The sequence below is a fragment of the Thamnophis sirtalis genome, unplaced genomic scaffold, assembly GCF_051295495.1.
Source record: "Thamnophis sirtalis isolate CommonGarterSnake01/CBP01778 unplaced genomic scaffold, rThaSir2_p1.2 scaffold_12, whole genome shotgun sequence".
Taxonomy (NCBI): domain Eukaryota; kingdom Metazoa; phylum Chordata; class Lepidosauria; order Squamata; family Natricidae; genus Thamnophis; species Thamnophis sirtalis.
The window spans coordinates 36490961-36512042 of NW_028261392.1; the positions used below are offsets into that span (position 1 = coordinate 36490961).

Genomic DNA, 21082 nt, shown 5'->3' on the forward strand with positions numbered 1-21082 from the left:
GGAACATCCAATTCTTGTTAATGTCACTGTTGTGTCATATTTTCTCCACTTGATGATTATCTCCACTATGTATCCAATTATATAAAATATAAAATATATTTATTATGTAAAATATAATAAATATAATAATTAATGTCATAAGATCCATAACTTTGTATTGCTCTTTTTATGCAAAATTATATCTTATCTATGTAAAAGAAGTCCTGCTGATTCCTTGACTGACTTAAGAATAGATTTTAAAATTTGGGTGAATTTATTAGAACAATGGAAGGATAGGTGTAAAATGAAGGAAATCACAATGAAGTCTTTGAGTTGTCCTAGAACTTCTTGCTAATATTTATGAATGTTATTTTTGATGGAAGAGTGAAGTTTTTGTTCTAAAATATTTTTCTGATGTTGTTGCAGGATTATCTTTGTTAGGGTCTTTTACTGAGGATCAACACAGCTGCTAAGTTCATATATAAGCTCACATAAATTTCCCAATTTGGAAAGGTAGAAGGGGAGAGCTCATGCTCAAACTCTCCAACTGTATCTGTCTTCCAATATTTCCATATAGGAAGTGTTCTGGCAATGTGGTGAGGCCATTTGAAAGGTCGTGTTTCAGCCTGTCTTTCCAGTTCTTGAGGATGGGTTAAAGATGTGTGTGTTTATGGGGGGGGGGGTGTTCTAAAATCCTCAAATATTTTATCAAATTTTAAACTTTACATATACTTTATGTTTTAAGCATTAGAGCAATATATGTGCTAGAGGTTACAGTTCTATTTCTTCAGCTGGCTGCAGTTTGAATGAACAAGGTTTTATATCATCTATGTATTTAATCTACAAGTACTTGCTTGTTAAATTAAAATACTAGTACTTCACTGAATATTCTTAGTTTGAGAATATAATAGATATTTGAAAGATGTTTTAATGCCAGTATTGGCATAATAGCAAAATAAATAAGAACATTAATAATCTTTTTGAAACAGTTTAAATGTATATGTATTCATCCAAGAAAGCCATCTTCTCCCCAGTCTAGATGCTAGTTCATCTTTTATTATACTGTCAAAATCAAAAGTATATCATCTGAAAACAATAAACTTGTGTGATTTTGAATCACACCCAAATTTATTCTTTTTGGCGCAGTAAAAAAAATATAGTACATCACTGGATAAGTTCTTAAAATATTTATTTCTTCAGTGTTACTTTTTACTAAAAAGATGACTGTTTACCAAAAAGATTGAAAATGAAAACCAAAAGTGTATAACTTAGTAAGCCACATCATAACCTTTGGGTGATATGTAATTAAGTTCCCCACTACTGGAATGGCAAGACAATGCCCACTGCAGCTCTATTTTCAAAATCTCTAAAGTATTGAGGAGAAGAAGAGGGAAATGGTGTATCCTATACACATGGTGTATCCTATACACAACCTTCACTAGATGTTGGATTTTCTCCCTTTCTTAAAAGATATTATGAGATAGTGACATGCAGAAACATTTACGTAACATGGTACATGCTATTCCAATGGTAGAGTAGGCAATATAAAAATTGGTTCTTCTTGTCCACACATATAAATCTCTGAAAGTTCCAGATGAACTTACACACCATTTTCACAGTCCAAGTTGCTGTTGTAAAATTCACGGGATACAGAGTTGATGGACTGTAACCGAAAACTTCATATTTCTGTGCAGTTTTCTCTAAACCTGAATTGCTAAGCTATTTGCTAATATTGCAGCATTGAAACATTTGTGTTCTAATTCCAGAAACTGTTAGTAGGAAAAAGTTTGGAACTGATGAAAATATGAATAAGAAGAAAAACAAAAATGGCAACGTTTTGCCAAAGTAAAATAATCAAACTTTAAAAAATACATTGGTTCCTTATTATTTATATTTTGTGAATGTAGCACATCAGCTATATTATCAGTTCCAGTGTATATACAAAATAGATCTGAAAATGCTGTTATTGAATCTATACATTAGAAATGTTCTATTGATTTAATTCTAAAGAAAAAATCTTGTAACTTCACAGACACAAAATGATATAGCATGCCATCACAATAGAAAACACTAGAAAATTAAATAACATACAGATATGTGTGTGTGTGTGTGTGTGTGTGTGTGCATATTGTGCAAATATATTTTACATTAGTCTTCTTTAAATAATTTTGATAATATGAATGTATTTTCCTCTCTGTTAAAAAAACAAAATTATTTTCTAAATTATCTTTGGAATACTGTTTTTTTTTATAAAACTTTGAGCTAGAATTACCAGATCATCTCTTGGTTGGCATCATGGATTTTTTTTCTTTTTAAAGGTGCATAGTAGCAAGAAGCTTAGAAAGAACTAATTTCAACCATTCTCATAGAATTTTTCGAATCCATAGACCTGCTGCCTTTCAAAATCTCTATAATCTAGCCATCTCCTGGAAATTTGAAAATGGTGAACAAGTACACGAAGCACATGAGAGTTAAACTGGCCATACAATAAAACCTTGACTTGATATCATGCAGAATGAAAGTATTCTCAAATCTGAATGTTCATAATTTGGATCAATTTTCATTACTGAGGTACATATATTGTATAAAATTTAGATATAATGAACAAACCCTCTATTGGCTAAATCCTTGATTTAATCAATTTTAGTTTCATAAATGGAGATTGGATTGGATTGAATTGGTTCAGACTTCACTGGCTGAAGTTTGCCCAAGAAAGGATTTACTGCAGTTCAGGGGTGGATTCCAGCAGTCGCTACTGCTGGTTCACTTGTGGGCACTTTGCACACGCTTAATGCATGATGTGTGCGCCTGCGCAGTGCAATAAAAATTGCTCTGCACATGGGCAGAAGCTAAAAACAAGATGGCGGCGCTTATGGCACTCCCCGGAGAACTGGTTCAGGGGTGTGGTAGGCCTGGGTCGCTGCCGGTTCCAGTGACACAGGCCACCACCAAACCACTATCAGTTTGGCTGAACCGGTCCGAACCGGTAGGAACCCACCACTGCTGCAGTTTAATCAGAAAGAATCTCCACAGATATTATATCCTAATTTTGAATAGATTATTTAGTAATCCCATATTTTAAAAAACCCTGAAAATGTAAGCAGTTGTTCAATTTCAATTAACATATAGCAATATATAAGGATGTTCTGAGGACAAGTAAAAGTGATCAAGAAAATGCAAAATTAAAATATTCCATTGTGAACAAAATATATTAACACAGTAAAAGCATCTGAAACAATTCAACTGGTCAGTATTAAACCAACAAAATTAAAACCTGTCTTACTTAATGGGCAGTGTAAATGGCAATGATTAAAATAAGGTATATAACTGGTTTTGCAAACAATAGGACAGAAATTTGATGATTTAAATAAAGATTTTGTAATCTTACAGAACTATATTTCTCAAAGCATACTGCTTCAAAAAGCTGCCTCTCTCATTTGAAAAGTTTATTTTAAAAGGCATTTTGTGTACACCATTACATAATGTGTGTATAAATGTTTATGCACAATGAGTATAATACATATTTTTTCACAATATATGTACACATAGGATTTATATATATATATGTATATATATAAGTATGTATATATTTTATATAGTGTAAAAGGTCTTCTGTACATATACAAAATAACAGGCAAAATAGTATTTGCTTGTTACAGTCTTTTTGTAAAAAATAATTGAAGTAAAAGTCCATTTAGTTGATATAGTATAGCCAGTAGATTAAGTTGAAAAGAGAAAATGTGAAAGGAAACACCATCCTTGACCATCTGTCAATTGCATTCACATCTGTTAGATCAGGAATTTTTATTTTTAGTTGAGAAGATCTTCTCCGCAAATGACTCTTCTTAGTATGAGCGCCAGTTCTGTCTAATGTACGTCTCCCAAGAGTTTCTCGGTGGGAACTCTGCTTTCTGTACTGGATTCCTGAGTTATCAAAGGATACTGCTGAATTCTGCGGATCAGTGACACTTGTTGTGACTTCATTGCTTGCAACTTCATTGTGAATTTCAAGGGATGTTAACAATATGTTCCCATGCATGTCCACCTAGTTAGAAGCAAATCGATAGTTAATTAATAATTAATTTAATAAATGAAAAGTAATATATCATATTCAGAAATTATTTATGTTCATATACATACACACAGAAATAAAGTGGACTTTTTAAAAAACATAAAATAAAACAAATTGAAACAAATGCAGTATTTTTCCACCTTATGTCAGAAACCATACCTCTTCCTTTTTTGCTCTCCTTCATGCCATTAAACATGCTATGGTACCTGATTACCAAAGATCTCAGTCATTATTGCATTATTATCTTTGTTGCTTTAATTTTACATTTGCATATTAGGGGAGGGTATGAATTCATGGCTTTTATTGCTCAGTAGCACTGTTTAAAGCAAACTGAATTACTTGAGTTTACTTAAGTTCACGAAAGTACATTTGCTTTCACTAACATTTCACAGAAATTATTACTTGTGCAGCTATATTAGTCTGAAAATAGAGAAAACAGAGAATGAAATCTGGAGGATGGGGTTGTTTCTTATGTTAACATTTTTGTGAAATGATATGGTTATGAAGACTATGATTGAATTGTATTTTTTATTTGTATTTTTCTAGTTTATAAATGAATTAAAGAGTTTCTTTCTCACATTTAGATATCAAGACACTGACATCACATATTTTAAAAACTTTAAACACCTACCTATACTTTAAAACAAGGGTGTCAAACTTGATTTCATTGAGGGCTGGATCAGCACTGTGGTGGTCTTCTGGGGACTGGAGGGGGGGAGCGGCATGGTTGGGGTGGTTACAGCTGACTGGGCATGGCCTGGAGCCTTGAGTTTGACACCCTTGATCTATAACAAGATGCGATCCACATCCAAAGTGCTATGACTACCTTGCAAAAAAATGACAATTTTTTAAAGCTTTAGTGATCAATTTGGTAGCTTCCTAGAGATCTTTCTGTGGCACAGGTGTAGGTCACAAAGGTGGAGAGGCAGGTGCCCTCTGATAGGAGGAGAAGGGAGGCCTTTATCCTGCAAGCTAAAGGGTAGGTTACTGTCAGTTTATCTATTATCAGAGGGAAGATGCCTTCCTAGAGATAAGCTGCCCTTCAGTGGGGCTCCTGCATTCTGAGGAAGCTTCCTTCCTTTTATAACCCCTTTTAGAGGGGTGAGTGAGAGTGAAAGTTTTGGTTAGATTTAAGGTGGAGGTGAGGGCGAGAGGGACAGGCTGAAGGGGTCAGAATCAGGAGGGAGGCAGGGAGAGGGAGGGGAGAAAGAGATAAAAAGTGGAGGGGAGGGGAAGAAAGGGAAAAGGAATGTGGGGAAGGGGAGAGAAAAGGGCAAAGACGTTTTTTTAAAAACGCTTTTCTGGAAAAGATTTAGAAACTGCTCTTCCTTAAATTTGCCTCTTCTATTTCAGAAGCTTGAATGTGAATGGCTGATTTCCAAGCAGGCATGAACCTGCTGCACCACACAAGTCATCCCTTTGCGGCTTCCAGGTGGCTCCCTCTCGGCCTCCAACTCCCATGGACGCTGTGGGAAAAACCTGGCAGTTGAGGGGGGGCTGGAGCCTAGGGTGAAGTGAGCAAAGTAGCCCTTGGGCAGTCCTGCTGTCCTGCTTTCTCCTCTCTTAGCTGCTGCCCCTCTGGAGCCTGGGACAGAGGCAGTCTCAGGGCTACCCAGCAGCTGCAGTGGGCCCCACCTCACCCTCTCCCTGAGTGGGGGAATGCCACCACTGCCAGGTCGAGAACAGGCGAGTGATGGCGAGAATCACGGGACAGTGACACGAGAGAGGGGCCGGCCACCCAGGTGGACTGCTGGCATGGTTTGGGCAGTGAGGAGTGGCGGCTGTGGGTCTGCCTCCTCCTGGGGGGAATGGGCTCCTGTCAGTGGTGGCTGCTGCGTCCCCCTGATCCATGAGGAAGAGGAGGAGGCAATGGGGGCTGAGGAGTGAGTGATGGATGAGGCAACACTGGCCCGCTGCTACCTATCTGCATGTGTGCACACCAGAATGGGATGGGATGGGCCCGTGTGTGCATGCGCATGCTGCCTCCTGCGCACACATGGCACATAGCTTGGGCTGGGCCAAAGTGAGTGGGGCTGGGCCCTTACAATTTCCAGGACTACTGTGCGGGCCAGATCCAACCATGTTGCAGGCCAGATGCAGCCTGTGGGCCTTGAGTTTGACACCCCTGTTTTAAAATCTTTGAAAGAGATCTGTTTTTTTAATGTTCCTATCACACCTCATCACCAATATCTATAGTAAGACTAACCTCATTCCTATGATTAGATTAAATGTGTTTCTCCAATTCTTTTCAGGAGAAATACATGCAAATGTGAATTGTACTTTCACTAATGGGCAAATCTTATTCAACCTCATTAACAAATCCAAATCGTACTGTCTTTATGGTCCTAACACAGATTGATTTCCTTGGTGCTGTTTAATGAACACATAAAGTTTTTTTAGTTTAATTTTTTTTAATACAGGACCAATTAGGAAAGCAACTGGTTATACCTTAAACTTCATTTCACTTTCTCATTAAACAGCTCATAATATTGAGAAAAAACAACTACCAGCCTCTCTCTTTTTATCCAAGTGAGGTAACTTGGGTGTAGCTGAGACTTGAGATATGTTGGTTTTCCTTCAAGAAAGTAACTGATCCATATCCAAAAATACACTAGTTTAACTGACAGGTCATAGGAGCAGAGAATCTCCATTCCCCCAACCTCACATTTGGATTAATCATAGAATCATAGGATTGAAAGAGGGCCTTGGAGGTCTTCTAGGACAGCCCTCTGAATGGAAAAGCAAATCCCTTGTCAATTTCCCACCAATTAGAATGGGGAGACAGACATATGACAGACAATGATATGGAATTAATTAAGATTCCAGAAATATTATAAATATAATAAATTTAGCATCTGATTTATCAAATCAGTAAGTATTGCAATGGTTGTTGTCATTGTCAGAACCCAGAAATATCCACTAAAGTATACCAAGATGATTATGAATAGGCAAAATGGTATCACACAAGAAATAAAAAGAAAAAAAATGTATAGCTTTGCAAAACTCTTTCACACTAAAAGCAGGGGAAAGCCCACGACTCATACATTTTGAGAACAACTAGCAAGAAAACTATTTTCCTAGATATTTTGTACAATATAAGATTAGTTCTTTCTAACAAAGTCTGTTTTCTGAACACAGATCTAGCACTTCTCCCAAAAAATGCAAAGCCTGATCCCTTATACAGGTCCCATATAATGCTGATTAACAACTGCTCTCTTATGCTTGTTTGTGCTTCACTGTCATGAACTGTGGGAAGGGGAAAATGAAGGAGGAAATGCTTAGGGAAACTAAAAAGTGCTGTATCTCCTTAAGATGCTACCTTGAGATCACTCAGCTGGAAGAAGGAGGGAGCCACATACCAAACTACTAAGCTTGGCTGACCATTATGAAAACCTCTTGCCTGAACCTGATTGGTTACAAAGGAGAGGACAATGAGAGACAGCTAGGGGATGGGTTTTGGCATGCGGTTCTCAGTTCTGACTTTGCATTACTGCAATACACTTATGCAACAACTCATTACCGAAGAAGTATGATAAATCAAACTCGGCCAAAATTGGATCATAAGACGGAAAACACTACTTAAAACAGGAACATTTAAATACAACTTTAAATTTTATCTCGTATGTTTTTGGATGTCATAAAGGTAACATTGCTCACTGATTTATCAACTTGTCAGCTGCTTCAATCACTGAAGTAACATACATATAATTGTAACAATTAAAATACAATTATTATTTCCATTTTGTTATTTGCAATAATAATGACAAAATGGTTATTATTATTATTATTATACAATTGTATCACAGCGGCCAGTTGTTTCGCCGGATTTGGCATTGGTTACTAGTCGGGCCCCACCCAGGGGCCTAGGACGTCGTAACGTATTTTCGTAATATGCGTGCAGATCCAAGCAGTGCGGCTTTTTGCATTTGACTGATGGTGATTTTGTCAATTTTTAACTGTTTTAAATGTAATTCCAGTGCTTTTGGAATAGCACCCAGTGTGCCAATTACCACTGGAATTACCACTGCTGGTTTGTGCCATAGTCGTTGAATTTCGATTTTTAAGTCCTGGTATCTTGCGATTTTTTCATGTTCCTTCTCGGCGACCCTGCTATCACCTGGTATTGCGATGTCTATGATTGTGACCTTATTTTTCTCAACCAGTGTGATGTCTGGTGTATTATGCGCCAGTATTTTGTCGGTTTCTATACGGAAATCCCACAAGATCTTGACCATCTGATTTTCGGTGACTTTTTCAGGCTGATGTTCCCACCAGTTTGTTGCTGTTTTAATATTATAATTTTTGCACAAATTCCAATGGATCATTTGTGCTACTGAATTGTGCCGCAATTTATAATCAGTCTGCGCGATTTTTTTACAGCAGCTGAGTATGTGATCAACAGTTTCATCAGCTTCTTTGCAAAGTCTGCATTTGGCATCATCAGAGGATTTTTCGATTTTGGCCTTAATGGCATTTGTGCGTATAGCTTGTTCTTGCGCAGCCAGGATTAATGACTCTGTTTCTTTCTTTAATGTACCTGTTTTTAACCATAACCAAGTTTGTTCACTGTCCACTTTATCTTTTATTTTTTCCAGAAATTGACCATGCAGTGCTTTGTTCTGCCAACTCTCCATTCTTGATTTTATCACATCTTTTCTGTATTCTTGTTTTGTCTGTTGGGCCTTCAGTAGATTTTTGTTCTTTACTTCGATTAATAGATGTTCTTGAGTGTCTTTTAAATAATCAGCCAGTGCATGTTTTTCTTCTTCAACTGTTTGCTTCACTTGTAATAATCCCCTGCCACCTGATTTTCGGGGCAGATATAGTCTATCAGTATCACCATGTGGATGTAAACTGTAGTGCATTGTCATTAGTTTCCTGGTTTTTCGGTCCAAAAGGTCCAAATCAGCTTGTGTCCAGTTAACTATGCCAGCTGTGTATCTTATAACTGGTATTGCCCAGGTATTTATGGCCTTGATTGTATTTCCACCATTCAATTTAGATTTCAAAATTTTCCTAACTCTGTTGGTGTACTCTCGCCTGACAATAGTTTTTACTTCTCCATGCTTGATGTTATCCAACTGCAGAATGCCTAAGTATTTGTAGGCTTCATTTTCTTTGCATTTAATTAGTTGGCCATTGGGCATTTCAATTCCCTCAGATGCAGTGATTTTGCCCCTTTTTATGGATACAGTGGCGCATTTTTCCATGCCAAACTGCATTGAAATATCGGTGCTGAATACTCGGACTGTATTTGTCAATGATTGGATTTCTATTTCTGACTTTCCATAGAGTTTCAAATCATCCATATATAGTAAATGCGAAATTTTTTCAGCTTTTTTGGCTGTTTGGTAGCCTAATTTCATTTTTTTTAAGATTACTGATAGTGGGATCATTGCGATGATGAAGAGAAGAGGTGAAAGTGAATCACCCTGGAAAATTCCTCGCTTGATATTAACCATTCCGTAGCTCTCATTCCCTACTGCCAACTCAGTTCTCCATTGTTTCATTGCCTTTTCAGTAAAGGATGTAATATTTTTGCTAATGCCAGTTGTTTCTAAGCATTTTATGATCCAACTATGTGGCAGTGAGTCAAATGCCTTTTTGTAATCAATCCAGACCATATTCAAGTTCGTTTTTCTGTTCTTACAATTTTCTAATATCATTTTATCAATTAGAAGCTGATCTTTTGTGCCCCTGCTCCTTCTTTTGTTGCCTTTTTGCTCTACTGGCAAGATGTTGTTTGTTTCCAAATAATCCATCATGTTATCTGCAATAATGCCTGTGAGTAATTTGAAGGTTGTTGGTAAGCATGTTATTGGTCTATAGTTTTCAGGTGTTGTTCCTTTAGTTGGATCTTTCTGAATCAAGTATGTTTTTCCAGTTGTCAACCATTCATCAATTTGGCCCTTTTGTAAAATTTCATTCAGTTGCCTGGCCAATATTGCATGTAAACTGGTCAGATATTTGAGCCAGAAACCATGTAATTGGTCCTTTCCAGGTGATGTCCAATTCTTTACCTTTTTAACTCGATTTTTGATCATCTCAGTTGTTATTTCTAATACTTGCATTTGTTTGTTGCCAATGCTTTTCTCAAAGTCATGTATCCACTTTGCTTCCTTGTCGTAGTCCTTTGCATTTTCCCACAATTCTTTCCAGAATTCAACTGTGGCCTGTTTTTCTGGTTTTTCACTTTTGGTGTCACCATTCACATTAAGACTTTGATAAAAACGCCGTTGGTCTGATCGAAATTGCTGATTTTGTTTATATTGGATGATTCGTGCCTCATATCTTTCAATTTTTCTAGCTGTTGCTGTTATCTGCTGTTTTACAATCTCTACAGCTTCATTGATGTTTCTTGTATCCAATCTATATCTCCTGATTAGCCGATCTATGATTTTGTTGTTTTTAAGCCGTTGCTCATGCATGTTCTTTAAGTTACTAGCATCTGCCCTTAATTTTTTGATTTTTTGTTCTAGACGGATTTTCCACTTTGGCTTTGATGCTTTTTCTGTTGTGTGACTAGGTACTTTAATTTTAATGTCTAGTTCATTAGTGACTATTACAGCTGCGCTGTACATTAACTGGTTTGTTTCCAAGATGGATCCCGGTTCAATTGTTGAAAACACTGCATTAACCATTTTCATGATAGGGGCCAAAATTTTCTTAGGCACAGTTTTTAGTGATGGTAAACGTTGCCTTTCCTCATTAAGCAGAAAATGCTCCATGATCTTATCCTTCAATTCTTTTTGTTTTTGAGTTAGTTCATCAGTTGGTTCAGTGATAACTGGTTCTAGTGGTGGTGATGTTATTTCCTCCCTGAGAGCTTCTTCTGGGAGTTCTACTATAGTGTCTTTAGTTGTGTCTTGAATATCAGTTATTTCCGCTTGTGATATTGTTTTTTGGGTTTTGCAATTTGCCTGAATTTCCTCATGTTCAACTTCACTAAATACTTTATTCCGTATAATAAATCGCCTTTGATCTGCTAGTCATTGTTCGCTAACATTTGAATCTGGATATTGTTGTTTCCATAATTCATACATTCGCTTTAAATATCCTCTTTTTTCTGGCTCTGAGTTGTAGTAACAGGCCATTATGGCACGGTTTTCATCTGCACTATATTTTTGTCGTTTTGTTGGCTGGTCCACTTGTAGCCCACTTGTCGACGGATGTCCAGGGACCCCAACATCCGCCACGGCCCTTGTTAACCCGCGCGACGACCGATGCGGTATGGAATTCTTATTCGTTTTTTTCACCATATTGTATGGGTTGGCGGGGGTTTTTTTACAGGACCAGATGCCAACCTGATCCCAACCTTCCTCCTTTCTCATCCGGGCTTGGGACCGGCAACGGCGGAGTTGTTGTTGTTGTTATTATTATTATTATTAATTTTATTATTATTATTATTATTATACAATTGTATCACAGCGGCCAGTTGTTTCGCCGGATTTGGCATTGGTTACTAGTCGGGCCCCACCCAGGGGCCTAGGACGTTGTAACGTATTTTCGTAATATGCGTGCAGATCCAAGCAGTGCGGCTTTTTGCATTTGACTGATGGTGATTTTGTCAATTTTTAACTGTTTTAAATGTAATTCCAGTGCTTTTGGAATAGCACCAAGTGTGCCAATTACCACTGGAATATTTATTATTCCAGTGAATATTATTATTATTATTATTGTTGTTGTTGTTGTTGTTGTTGTTATTATTATTATTATTATTATTATTACTCTGCCATTGCCAGTCCCAAGCCTGGATGAGAAAGGAGGAGGGTTGGGGTCAGGTTTGCATCTGGTCCCGTAAAAAAAACCCCGCCAACCCATACAATATGGTGAAAAAAACAAATAAGAATTCCATACCGCATCGGTCGTCGCGCGGGTTAACAAGGGCCACGGCGGATGTTGGGGTCCCTGGACATCCGTCAACAAGTGGGCTACAAGTGGACCAGCCATCAAAACGACAAAAATATAGTGCAGATGAAAACCGTGCCATAATGGCCTGTTACTACAACTCAGAGCCAGAAAAAAGAGGCTATTTAAAGCGAATGTATGAATTATGGAAACAACAATATCCAGATTCAAATGTTAGTGAACAACGACTAGCAGATCAAAGGCGATTTATTATACAGAATAAAGTGTTTAGTGGAGTTGAACATGAGGAAATTCAGGCAAATTGCAAAACCCAAAAAACAATATCACAAGCAGAAATAACTGATATTCAAGACAAGACACAACTAAAGACATTATAGTAGAACTCCCAGAAGAAGCTCTCGGGGAGGAAATAACACCACCACCACTAGAACCAGTTATCACTGAACCAACTGATGAACTAACTCAAAAACAAAAAGAATTGAAGGATAAGATCATGGAGCATTTTCTGCTTAATGAGGAAAGGCAACGTTTACCATCACTAAAAACTGTGCCTAAGAAAATTTTGGCCCCTATCATGAAAATGGTTAATGCAGTGTTTTCAACAATTGAACCGGAATCCATCTTGGAAACAAACCAGTTAATGTACAGCGCAGCTGTAATAGTCACTAATGAACTAGGCATTAAAATTAAAGTACCTAGTCACACAACAGAAAAAGCATCAAAGCCAAAGTGGAAAATCCGTCTAGAACAAAAAATCAAAAAATTAAGGGCAGATGCTAGTAACTTAAAGAACATGCATGAGCAACGGCTTAAAAACAACAAAATCATAGATCGGCTAATCAGAAGATATAGATTGGATACAAGAAACATCAATGAAGCTGTAGAGATTGTAAAACAGCAGATAACAGCAACAGCTAGAAAAATTGAAAGATATGAGACACGAATCATCCAATATAAACAAAATCAGCAATTTCGATCAGACCAATGGCGTTTTTATCAAAGTCTTAATGTGAATGGTGACACCAAAAGTGAAAAACCAGAAAAACAGGCCACAGTTGAATTCTGGAAAGAATTGTGGGAAAATGCAAAGGACTACGACAAGGAAGCAAAGTGGATACATGACTTTGAGAAAAGCATTGGCAACAAACAAATACAAGTATTAGAAATAACAACTGAGATGGTCAAAAATCGAGTTAAAAAGGTAAAGAATTGGACATCACCTGGAAAGGACCAATTACATGGTTTCTGGCTCAAATATCTGACCAGTTTACATGCAATATTGGCCAAGCAACTGAATGAAATTTTACAAAAGGGCCAAATTGATGAATGGTTGACAACTGGAAAAACATACTTGATTCAGAAAGATCCAACTAAAGGAACAACACCTGAAAACTATAGACCAATAACATGCTTACCAACAACCTTCAAATTACTCACAGGCATTATTGCAGATAACATGATGGATTATTTGGAAACAAACAACATCTTGCCAGTAGAGCAAAAAGGCAACAAAAGAAGGAGCAGGGGCACAAAAGATCAGCTTCTAATTGATAAAATGATATTAGAAAATTGTAAGAACAGAAAAACGAACTTGAATATGGTCTGGATTGATTACAAAAAGGCATTTGACTCACTGCCACATAGTTGGATCATAAAACGCTTAGAAACAACTGGCATTAGCAAAAATATTACATCCTTTACTGAAAAGGCGATGAAACAATGGAGAACTGAGTTGGCGGTAGGGAATGAGATCTACGGAATGGTTAATATCAAGCGAGGAATTTTCCAGGGTGATTCACTTTCACCTCTTTTCTTCATCATCGCAATGATCCCACTATCAGTAACTTTAAAAAAAATGAAATTAGGCTACCAAACAGCCAAAGAAGCTGAAAAAATTTCATATTTACTATATATGGATGATTTGAAACTCTATGGCAAGTCAGAAATAGAAATCCAATCATTGACAAACACAGTCCGAGTATTCAACACCGATATTTCAATGCAGTTTGGCATGGAAAAATGCGCCACTGTATCCATAAAAAGGGGCAAAATCACTGCATGTGAGGGAATTGAAATGCCCAATGGCCAATTAATTAAATGCAAAGAAAATGAAGCCTACAAATACTTAGGCATTCTGCAGTTGGATAACATCAAGCATGGAGAAGTAAAAACTATTGTCAGGCGAGAGTACACCAACAGAGTTAGGAAAATTTTGAAATCTAAATTGAATGGTGGAAATACAATCAAGGCCATAAATACCTGGGCAATACCAGTTATAAGATACACAGCTGGTATAGTTAACTGGACACAAGCTGATTTGGACCTTTTGGACCGAAAAACCAGGAAACTAATGACAATGCACTACAGTTTACATCCACGTGGTGATACTGATAGACTATATCTGCCCTGAAAATCAGGTGGCAGAGGATTATTACAAGTGAAGCAAACAGTTGAAGAAGAAAAACATGCACTGGCTGATTATTTAAAAGAAAGTTAAGAACATCTATTAATCGAAGTAAAGAACAAAAATCTACTGAAGGCCCAACAGACAAAACAAGAATATAGAAAAGAAGTGATAAAATCAAGAATGGAGAGTTGGCAGAACAAAGCACTGCATGGCCAATTTCTGGAAAAAATAAAAGATAAAGTGGACAGTGAACAAACTTGGTTATGGTTAACAACAGGTACATTAAAGAAAGAAACAGAGTCACTAATCCTGGCTGCGCAAGAACAAGCTATCCGCACAAATGCCATTAAGGCCAAAATCGAAAAATCCTCTGATGATGCCAAATGCAGACTTTGCAAAGAAGCTGATGAAACTGTTGTTCACATACTCAGCTGCTGTAAAAAAATCGCGCAGACTGATTATAAATTGCGGCACAATTCAGTAGCACAAATGATCCATTGGAATTTGTGCAAAAATTATAATATTAAAACAGCAACAAACTGGTGGGAACATCAGCCTGAAAAAGTCACCGAAAATCAGATGGTCAAGATCTTGTGGGATTTCCATATACAAACAGACAAAATACTGGCGCATAATACACCAGACATCACACTGGTTGAGAAAAATAAGGTCACAATCATAGACATCGCAATACCAGGTGATAGCAGGGTCGCCGAGAAGGAACATGAAAAAAATCGCAAAATACCAGGACTTAAAAATAGAAATTCAACGACTATGGCACAAACCAGCAGTGGTAATTCCAGTGGTAATTGGCACACTGGGTGCTATTCCAAAAGCATTGGAATTTCATTTAAAACAGTTAAAAATTGACAAAATCACCATCAGTCAAATGCAAAAAGCCGCACTGCTTGGATCTGCACGCATATTACGAAAATACGTTACAAAGTCCTAGGCCCCTGGGTGGGGCCCGACTAGTAACCAATGCCAAATCCGGCGAAACAACTGGCCGCTGTGATACAATTGTATTATTATTATTATTATTATTATTATTATTATTATTATTATTATTATTATTATTATTATTATTATTATATTTATCTCTATCTCTATCTCTACCCTTTCCCCCCAAAATAAGCTCTCTCCAAAAATATTGCAACACAGCAGCAGCCATGAGGTGACCATGCTCCTCACCTCAAAAATAATAAGATCTCCCCAAAAACAAGACAAAGCACTTATTTCGGGGGTCAAAAGAAAATAAGACCCTTATTTTTGGGAAACATGGTATATCTATATCTATATCTATCTACACACACACACACACACACACACACACACACACTTACAGAGAGAGAGAGAGAGAGAGAGAGAGAGAGAGAGAGAGAGAGAGAGAGAAAGAAAGAAAGAAAGAAAGAAAGAAAGAAAGAAAGAAAGAAAGAAAGAAAGAAAGAAGGAAAGAGAGATAGAATGAACTCAGGTGGTACAATACCGAGTATTCCTACTGTCTATTCTCCCCATATTAACAACCCGGTGAGCAAGTGGAGCCGAGAGAGAGTGAGTGGTCCAAAGTTACTAGCCAAGAAACTTACAATATGCTTTATGGGACAGGTACGACAACAGAGAATGCATATAAACTAGATCCTGCAAGATGACATTGTTTTACAGTTGGGGCCTGAAGCAGGCCTACTTTATCAGATGTTACTCATGAGCAGAAGTGACAGGAAGAAGACAGTTCCACAGATAATCCCAAGCCATGAAAGGATTTAAAGGTGACACCACCATCTTGAATTGCACTTGGAAGCCCCTAGTAGCCATTGCAGTTTACAAAACAGAGTTGTTACACAGAAAAATCAGGGAATACTCAAAACTAGTACTATAACTGTTGTTTCAACCAATTGTACAATAGCTTCCTGGCAGCTTTCAATAATAGAGTGCACTATAATTGTCTCCATGAGAAGACATTTCATTTTTTTCCCTAATTTTGCAATTGAAGGTACCTGGGAACAAGCCCACAGATCTATTAAAGCCTTTGAAACTAACCTTCTGTTTTGTGAGTTCTTAAGAGACGGATTTCCAATTTCTGTCAGAATATTGGAGATTGGTTGCATTGTTGAATGTTTTTACTATTAGAAAGTAATACAGGAATAGGAATAACTTTCCTATTATATTCAAGTAAAACCTGTATTTTACTGTAACATAATTCTATTATTTCATGTCCTAAACTTTGAAATGATATAAATGGATGCTGACTTTCTTTCTATATTATTCTCTCAATCAAGTATGTTAATCACATTTCCTTGTAGAATGTATATCCTCACGTTGGAAAAGACTGAGACATAATAAGAGTTGAACAGCTTCAACCCTTAGCATAAGGTGATCAGATTTTCAGATTGGTAAAGAGGGACACCTTTGACCGGAGGGTGGGGTTGATTAAAAATTTTATACGGAGCAACAAAAATTTTCATACAACGCAAAAATAGTATTGTAATTTTTTTAAAATTTCAACATAACTACAATTTACAAATATAAATTGTAACTGTTGCCAAACATCAAAATTTTGATCACGTGATCATGAGGATGCTGCAATGGTCGCTAAGTGTGAAAATGGTCGCTAAGTGTGAAAAATGGTCATCAGTCACTTTTTACAATGCCATTGTAACTTTGGTCACTATACCACCTTTCTGGCCACAGTTCTTAAGTGAATAACTGCAGCTGATAAGTTAGTAACATAAGTGAATCTGGTTTAGCAATAGCAGTAGACTTATATACCGCTTCATAGGCCTTTCAGGCCTCTCTAAGCGGTTTACAGAGAGTCAGCATATTGCCCCCAACAATCTGGGTCCTCATTTTACCCACCTCGGAAGGATGGAAGGCTGAGTCAACCCTGAGCCGGTGAGATTTGAACCGCTGACCTGCTGATCTAGCAGTAGCCTGCAGTGCTGCTTTTTAACCACTGCGCCACCTTGGCTCTTCTTTGTCAAAAGGTGATTACATGACCCCAGGACACTGAAACCATCATAAATATGAATCTGTTGGCCAAACATCAAAATTTTGATCGCGTGACCATGAGGATGCTGCAATGGTTGCTAAGTGTGGAAATGGTCGCTAAGTGTGAAAAATGGTCATCAGTCACTTTTTTCAATGCCATTGTAACTTTGGTCACTAAGCCCATTATACCATCTTTCTTGCCACAGTTCTTAAGTGAATAACTGCAGCTGGTATTTTGTATTTTGGATAGAATCTTTTTTTAAATAGCCTAACACAATTTAAAAAAAAGAATCCACACAATAAATTGAAGTAAAACATTTCATGCATAATATATTTCAAAGTATTGCGCATAGAATTTTTAAACATGGTTTCACTTCAATTTATTTTGGATAGAATCTTTTTTTAAATAGTCTAAGACAATTTAAAAAAAGAATCCACACAGAATTTTAAAAAATCCTATGCACAATAAATAAAATATTATTTTAAAATACATTAAAAAAATAAAAGAAAAAACCCAGCTCACTTACCAGCAGGCTTGCACTACAAGTCAACCCAGAATGATGTAGATGTTAATACAAAGAACTGAGCAAATTGAAATGGTGAAATTAGTCAGAGAAATATTTTTCAAAGAAACTTTGCCACCATTTTGGAGCAGACCTCCAACCTCCATGCCCCTCCCCTCCAGAAAATCCAGGAAGTAACACTCGTGACCTCTCTAGCCATTTCCTGGAGCTCTATGGTACTAGATCATTTTTTTCTTATAAAATGAGGTAAAAGGGGCGCGGGGGGGAGAGGTCTGTTTTCTTGCTTTAATGTTTTAATATCTTCAATGAAAGTACTGAGACAGAGAGAGAGAGGGGTTAGACAGAGTGTCTTTTGTCTTGCCCCGGTTAGGATTTCTTAAGCAAATCCACTGGGCTTTCAACATGAAGCCAGGAAATCGGGACTTTTTTAAAACGGCCTGGGACGTGGGACAAATTGTTATAAAGCGTGATTATCCCGCTGAAATCGGGACATCTGGTCACCTTACCTTAGCATTCTCTTGTCTTCAGTGAGCTGATATCTGTTTTTCTCTTTTATTTAGAATATATATTAAGAATAGCCTTTGAAAGAGCTTCAAAGGGTGCAGAAGGACATATAAAACATTTTTTATAATTATTAAAAAATCAATATCTTTGGGAAGATTTGTATAGCTATTTTGAAAGTTGCCAGCTGTAGAGTTCAGCTTTGCTGGAAATTAAAAAAAGGATTCTTTAAAAAATTTCAATTGCCATTGAAGTGAAAAATGCTCTTTGTTACTTAAGAATGTGATAACTAACAACGTTTAAAAGTTTTACTGAAGCTTTACTGTATATTGATCTTGGTTTGTTCTAGAAAGCTACTATAACACTGAGGTATTAATGAAGTAGACATTAGGTATCACTTTATCTCACCAAAGACAATAACAAAATCATTAGTTGTTTTTTCCCCCTAACGGGTTAGATATCAAAAGTCTTTACTTGCACACTCAGCACGAATATCATACTTTTGATGGTCTCATATACTAGGAGATAATTTATATTGCCCAAAATATTTCGTTCCATTTTTATTCTGTATTTAATATGACAGTAATATTAAGGATCATTTCAAAGATTCTAAAGCTATTCTATTAAAATACAGTGCATATATTTTGCATAATATTAAATATAATATGCTATATTTTTTTTTAAAAAAAATCCACCTGGCATTGATTTAGGAGATCTAACGCAATAACATAGAGATGACTTTACTTTTTACTTTACAGAGTTCTGGGTTTCATCCAATTGAATGAGCTGTAGTTAAGTATTCACTGAGTCAATTTAAGCCACATTAGCCAATTCTGAAGCTCAGGATCTAGGTGCAAATGAATTATAGCAATCCTTGCAAAGCCCTAATGTTAGTCATCTTCCACACTGCCATAGCATGAAACAGCAAAGATTTGCAGCTCAAATTTGTGTAACCATTTACAAATCTACAATCAAATGCCAATGTGGTAAAAATCTTGGACCAGCTATATTTATCCACATCAAAGGTGGATTCCTACTGGTTCAGACCGGTTCGGTAGAACCTGTAGTAAAAATTGGGGCTGGCTCTCCAAACCAGTAGTACCAGCAGGCTGGCCATGCCCCTGAATCGGTCCGCTGGTCGCTGCTTGCGTCCGTTGGACTGCAAGCTGACTGGAGCTGGGAAGCAGCTGGCTGACAAAGAAGCCGCCCAGCTGCCTCTTTGAGTGCCAGAGGATTGGAGGCTTCTTTCCCACTCAGCTGCTGGCCTTCAGAGAAGGCTGAGTGAGAAGAAAGCTGCCCATGCGCGAAGATGGAGGTCTTTTTGGCGTTGGGTGGAAAAGAAGCCTCTCAGCTTCCAAGTTCAGCAGCAGGTTCAGTCCCTTCACAGGTCACTTTTCTCCATACCCGAGAAAGATCAAAAGATGTGGAGCAGCAGCCTTTAAGGACAAAGCTGGTGTAGCCAACTAGAAGTAAGAAAATGAACCACTGAGGGAAGGAGCCCCCCAATGCAGCCGCCTCCCCTCCCCGCTTGGAGCTCCAAGTGGAAGAAGTCCTCAGCTGTTGCAAAGAAGCGGCAGCTCTTGGTGTGCCACACCCATGTCATTCTGTTTGAGAACTGCTTTGCAAGTCACCTGTGGTCGGCGGCTGAAGCAGTCCCGGTGCAGTGAGCGGTGCAGGGCTAGAAAGCAATGCCAGAGCTGGCCAGGGAGAAGCTGCGTGGGCATCCCAGCACTTTACAGGCTTCAGCAAGGCTGGGGAAAGGCAAAAATGCCTTTCCATTTCGATTTTCCGCCCATTTTTCATAAAAACAGGAGCACTTTTGCCTTCCTCTAGCCCTGCTGAAGCCTGCAGAGGGTTCCTGGGGGCCAGGAAGGACAAAAGCTTTTTTTTCATATTGGGTAGTTTGCAGGCGCTCCTTTAGCTTCAGTGAGGCTGTTTTGTTGGATTTTTTTTCCTCTTAAACTCCTGGGCAGGCAAAGCAGCTGGCAAAAGCTTCCCTGCTCAGCCCGGGGATCCCTCACACTGCAATTGCACCACCATTTCCTTCTTCCCTGGACTCTGTCTCCTGAGCAGGACAGCAAAAAGCTCCTGCTAAGCAGAGAGGGATGGGGCACCCGGCTGCCAGAAAAGATATGATGGTGGGCGATGCATGCAAAAGCCTCGTGGCGGGTCCAATCCCAGGCAGCCGGACACTGCTGCTACTGGAGGTGAGGGGCCCCACTGGTTTCCGGGGCTTCTGTCTTTTGTGCCATGTTTTGCAGCCACCGGAGCCTTGTGTGGACCTCTTTGGCGTGCTGGGCTGCCCGTGGAGCTTCTCCCTGGACCAACTCTGGCAGCGCTTCTTGGCCCTGCAGTGCTCACTGCATCTGGACTGCTTCAGCCGCCAACCACATGTGGAAGCCAGCTGGCTTTTCAGAGCAGCATGCTGCCCTGATCATGCACTCTGAGGATCAAAAAAAAGGCAGCAAAAGAGCCCTGGCCTGGCACACACACACACCCCTTGTCAAAACTTTTCACCACTGTTTCGGTGGGCATGGCTTGGTGAGAGGGTCATGTGACTGTGTGTGTGTAAGTGACATCAAGTTGGCCAATCACATGCCCCCCATCTAGCCACGCTCACCGAACCGGTAGTAAAAAAATTTGAAACCCACTCATGATCCACATATAGTAAGTAAGTAAGTAAGTAAGTAAGTAAGTAAGTAAGTAAGTAAGTAAGTAAGTAAGTAAATAAATAAATATTCATGA

At 38.1% G+C, this 21082-nt stretch overlaps 1 protein-coding gene across 2 annotated transcripts in view; it reads right to left on the reverse strand.

The window, feature by feature from the left end:
- Nucleotides 1-3412: 3412 nt before the first annotated feature.
- The window catches only part of GABRB3 (gamma-aminobutyric acid type A receptor subunit beta3), a 281267-nt gene continuing 263597 nt past the window's right edge, over nucleotides 3413-21082 (reverse strand). For both annotated transcript variants that reach the window (XM_087726486.1, XM_087726485.1), the window contains one exon: nucleotides 3413-4024. In XM_087726486.1, the coding sequence (XP_087582612.1) occupies nucleotides 3674-4024 (351 nt within the window). In that variant the 3' untranslated portion in view covers nucleotides 3413-3673. The remainder of the gene's footprint in view (nucleotides 4025-21082) is intronic.